A 5,283-nucleotide genomic window follows, 5' to 3' on the forward strand; every position below is an offset into this window, starting at 1 on the left:
ACCAGCAATACACAGAGGCAACATTTTAGTATGCTAAATCCGGGAGTGTTTGTAGGCAACTGGAGAAGAGCAGCAAACACCTCTCCCTGTGTGCCCTTGGCAGCTGTGAAGGCAGGAGGAGGAGAAACTGGGGGCTAGGGCAGTGATGTATGTGGTACATGTCGTGCAAAGGCATCTAAAAGCTGCAGAAATGCATATTGCATGAGTCTGATCTGCTAACAGGTAGTAAAAGGGGCTTTTCAAATGAAAAGTATTTCTTACTGGAGAAGATCAATCTGGGATCTTGTCAGCAGTATCATCAGAAATGAGCAAAAACTTTCTAGTCCATCAGGAATCTTTGAAATTTTGGTTACTCAGCATGTTAGAGATGAAAATGTTGAGGAAATGCCTTTGGACAGCAGCTGAAGCTGAGTGTGGAGTCCTGCATGGGAAGTGTTGGGAGAGAGTTGGCCTTCCTCATCTCAGAGAGCAGCTCTGGCCCGACACAGCAGGGAGTGGTACTGGGCCAGCTCCCCGTGGTGCATCCTCCAGGAGAGAGGAAGGTCATACCACCAGCAAAGTTCTGTCTACCCATCAAGGTAAGCCTGTTATAGAAGAAAACATTAATGACTTTATGGTGGTGCAGGGCAGATGAGTAGGCCCGGCCAGCTCCCATTAGATCCTGGTCCACTGCACATACTCTGCCTCACTCTGGGTTTATTCACATGTGATGGCAGAGAAAGCAATTTGGCTTTATATAAATAATAAGTTTATTCCTGCCTAGCTGTTGCATATCAATTGCAGCAGGGATCATTGTCTCTGAATTCACCCCAGGGATGCACACCAGAAGCAGCACAAAGTAGGTGCTGACAGCAGGAGCACGTGTGGGATGAGGTTGTCCAGTGCTCTGCCCCCTTTGCAGCCTCTGGTTTTCTCACCTGGGCTGTGGCTGAAAGGAACAGTCCACTTCAGGCTGGCAAAGGCTCATATCTGTCAGCATTGAAGGAGTTTGCTCTGTGCAAGCAAACAGAGTATTGGACCTGCAGATTAGACCCACAAATCTACTGTTTTATGGTGAAAGATCATACTGTCTTTACTTACTGTGGGGTTTAGAAAACAGCACAGGAGCAGGGCCTGCTCAGGCTGAAAGATGGATAGACAGAATTTCAATGACTGGGAATTCTCTGAGGATCAAAAGTATTTTAAATAAATATTTTTAAAAGCTCACAGAGGTGATATATGCTGTTTCTGCTAGTCCTGCAGGCATGTCTTGTATGACCATAAATCTGTCTTTTCTTCACAGGTAGTGGTTGTTTTGTTTTTTGGTTTTTGGTGTTTTTTTGAAGAGTGGGGTACACTACTGCCAGCTCTTACAAAACATTGATTTTCAAGGATATTTGATAGAGGGTGGAATTTGGTTGGGGATTTTGGTTGAGCTTTTTTGTTTGGTTGAGTCTTGGTTGGGATGTTTGCTTGGGTTTTTTTTCCCCCTTTTTGAGGATGGTGGTGGTGAGGTTTTCTTTTTTTAAAGAGAGGGAAGTTAGTATTTTGGCTGTTAAATTTTCCATGTTCATTAGCCGCAGTATTGGTACAGCAGGGCTACCATTGAGTTGAACAGGGACTTCTCTATAAGGTAAGTTATTAATTTTCAGGATTCAGGTCATAATTTATTTATTCTAATTTTTTCATCATTTTTCTAAAAGTTTTAGTACAGGTAGAGAGGATATTACAAAAGTCAAGAAAATATGTCGCAAATAAAACCAGTAGGGTGTTGTTGAGCTTAATACAGTTGATGTCGATATTTTCTGTGTCCCCATCCTAGACTTACAGTTGCTGGTAATTTTGCTCGAAACAGTGAACACCCCAAATGAAGATGGCACTACAGGATAAACAACTGCCATGATTCCTGATGTGTCCTTCCCACAGGAGAGTGAGATGGTGGCCAGCTGAACCTGGCTAGAAATTTGAGTTCACAGCACCTTGGTCCTTCAGGCTCTTCAATTTTATCCAGATGTTGCTTGTACTAAGTGATTAAATCAATCTTAAAGCAGGAGCAGTCCAGAAGGTTGTAGCTTAAATTGATTATAAAGTGGCCATCTAGGGGCAGTAGCTGGACACCTGGTACAGTGTATGTCCTGTTATGGACACAACAGAGATTGATACTCTTGGGATTTGAAAATGCATCTGTGCTGAACGCAGTAAATTTGTTGTAATTCAGATCAACATGCTGTAACTTCCTGAGGTTGTGAAATACTTGGTTACCTACCGATGTTAGTTCACAGGATGAATTACAGGATTAGCGCCTCTAAATTGGATAGTTGTCGGAACAGTTTGTCCTTTGGCATGATCCCCAAATCAAAGTTATTTTGACTAAGGTCCAAGACCATGAGGTTTTTCAAGCCTTGAAAGACGTGCTGAATGCTCATATTAATGTGGCATGAGGAAAGATCATCTCTAGCACTTGCTAGAGATGGAGATTTTGGAAAGGGCTCTATAAGGTGTTGATATAGAGAGGAGAGAAGAGTAAGTCCAGCAGCTCTAGGCTAGCACTGTCCTAATTGAGCACGTCCTGGAGATGGAGGTGTGTGCTGCGGCTCAGATTCAAGTAACAAAGTCTGCTCAAAGCTCTCAGCCCTTCGCTAGAGCATCAGAACTTTCAAAGGGACTCTGAGTTAAATCTAGATGTTGAAGCCTTGCCAGTTTCTCCAAATATCCAGAGCCTGGCTGCAGAACCTGTGAGTTACCCTGGATGTGGAGGCGGGTGAGGGAGGGGAAGGCAGCAGAGCTGGTGTGCAGGGCTGCTCAAAGCAGTCTGCATTGAGAACCATCTCCTCCAGCAAGCTCATGCCACTGATGGCAGGGGGCAGTGCATGGATGTGGGGTTGGGTTAGGTCCAGCTTTTGGAGCCTGGTTAGGCTCTGAAATGTGTCAGCATTTAGATTTCTGAGGTGCCATAACTGCAGATAGAGATCCTTGACAGAGATACTACAGAGGCCTTGTGAAATATCTGGGCTTATGTAGGGCTCCTTTTCTACACCATAAAATGCTCCCAGCCAAAAGGTCTGAGCTGTGGAGTCCTGTATCCCCACCAGGACCCCAGGGATGTCAGCACAGCCCACTAAGTCCAAACTGTAGAAATGTGACTGAGAAGATCCAGGTTCAGTGTAATGGAATGTCTTTGCCTTTAAGGATGAGAGTTACATTGCTGTTCTTCTGCAGAGCTTGGACACCTTCTGCTGAGATTGCTTGTGTGTTGTTCATTTGAAAATTGAGTGTTTGAGATGTCGCATGGAAAAGCTGGGAGGAAGCTGCAGTGGAGAGATGTGGTTGCGGCCTGAGATGGAGATACCTAAGCTGCCAAGATTTGTCATTGGAATAAAGAACATACTTGTTATTCCTGTCTGTGTTAAGATGCTCCAGGGAATGTGGGCCAGCAAATGCTGTGGCAGACAGAAACATGAGCAGGTTTCTGGTCAGAATTACTGTCTTCAGCTGCCTGTTGCTGGGAAAGGCACCATCATACACCCAGCTGATCTGACACCTTGAGAAAACAATAGAAAACTGCATCAGTGGCCCGTCTCACAAACTCTCCTGGTAATGTAATTGCACAAAACTGCACCTCATATCTGTTAAACTCCATTATCTGTTGCCCTCACCAGGGTAAAAGTGTCTTTTTCACTGATGCTTGCCTGGTACTTTAAAGTTCACATTTAATTACAGGGTTCTGCCGAGAAGAAAAACCTGTCCTGAAATGATGGGTGTGAGGAGGCATTTGTGGGAGTCAGGAGACATGAGGTATTTAATGTCTAACTTAACAGGAAAATCTCTTTTGCTATAAAAAAAGCCAGCCACTTCCAAGGGCCAAACGTGTCTTTCTCCAGTTTTAAGGGAACAATATTGAAAACCGTAAATGATTGTCCTTAGAGGAGAAGCCGAGATATTGCCGGAGTAGATCGATCTCTGCTAGCGGAAAAATTCACCAGCTGTCTGAAGGTGCTGGTTTCCCTGTGAAGGCAAGAAGATGCTCCAGAAATCTCTGTCTCTGACAGGGACAGGGGGTCCACGATTGTGATGGGTGCTCCTTCCATACCTTTTTATGTCCAAGTAGAGAAGAGAATTCAGGTCAGAGAAGTTGAATTCTGGAGGGAAGGGACCTCTGAAATTGAGGACTTCTGTTGTGGCAAATAGTCATAGGCACCTCTCTCATTCCTAAACCTTCCCAGGTGTAGCTTTTCTTTTCTGTAATCTCTGGAAAATACACAGTGAATTTGAAAAAGTTATGTACTGTGAATATAAATAGGAAAACGTGGCACTTGGAAAATCCACCCCCTCCCCACCCCCCCCCCAAAACCCTAGGAAGCCTCAGCACAGGCTCTCAATGCATAGCCCTGGGGTTTTGGGGAGTGTGTTTTTTAAAATAATGCCTTGAATGTGTATTGTATTAATTTGAAGTGTCTCATCTGCAGTACTTTCTTATCAAAGTTAGCACATATGAGGATTGTTTACTCTTCTGGATTAATTATTAATCCTTAAAAAAGGATCCCCACAAGGTGGTTTTAAATTGTGAATGTCATGAGTCTTGTAACAAAATTTACTCTAAGAGAAGTCTTAAGTAAACCTTACAGAGAGGAAGTAAAAAAGAGCATGTCTGGAAAATGTTTCTAGAAGGAATGTGGCCAAATTAACTGGATATTAATTCAGTTACACACTGCAGTGATGAGACAGCAGTTTAGCTCAGACTAGACAAGGATCATGCCTGATATGCCGAGTCCTTAAAATGTCTACTAAGGCTTTTTAGTTTTATGTGAAAATAAATCCATTTATTACATGGAGAAGTCAACTCTGCAGATACCAGGGAAATTCACTGAGCGTGCTTGACCTACCTTTGCCTGCTGATTTCACGAAAGCCAGCCAGACCCAGGTCACTGGCGCCCTGAAACAGCCTGCCATGCTGTGGAGGTGTGGGAATGCTCTTGGCATTGCCCTGTCCCAGCTGCCAGCTGCAGTGCGGAGCCCGGGCACAGCCAGGGCAGCACCAGCTCCTCCACAGAGCCCGGGCACAGCCTGGGCAGCACCAGCTCCTCCACAGAGCCCGGGCACAGCCAGAGCAGCGCCAGCTCCTCCACAGAGCCCGGGCACAGCCTGGGCAGCACCAGCTCCTCCACACCTCCAAGGACAGAGGAATGGCCTGTTCTGGGTGTCCCAGGGCCAGCCTAGGAGGGGTGGGCTGCCCAGGGCTGTGTAGGGGCTGCAGCTCTGGCAGTTCCCTGCCCCTAGCCATGGAAGTGTTGATCTTGTGGGGAA

General features: G+C 45.4%; 1 protein-coding gene across 1 annotated transcript; it reads right to left on the reverse strand.

Moving 5' to 3' along the window:
- Positions 1-1,667: 1,667 nt before the first annotated feature.
- CD180 (CD180 molecule) lies at positions 1,668-4,929 on the reverse strand. Its single transcript, XM_014310405.1, is given in 12 exon segments — positions 1,668-1,933; positions 1,936-2,266; positions 2,268-2,429; positions 2,432-2,628; positions 2,631-2,771; positions 2,774-3,141; positions 3,143-3,251; positions 3,254-3,393; positions 3,395-3,520; positions 4,070-4,162; positions 4,164-4,227; positions 4,863-4,929. Coding segments are annotated over 12 exon segments (2,064 nt in total).
- Between the last annotated feature and the right edge of the window lie 354 nt (positions 4,930-5,283).

This window comes from Geospiza fortis, unplaced genomic scaffold (genome assembly GCF_000277835.1).
Source record: "Geospiza fortis unplaced genomic scaffold, GeoFor_1.0 scaffold557, whole genome shotgun sequence".
Taxonomy (NCBI): Eukaryota; Metazoa; Chordata; class Aves; order Passeriformes; family Thraupidae; genus Geospiza; species Geospiza fortis.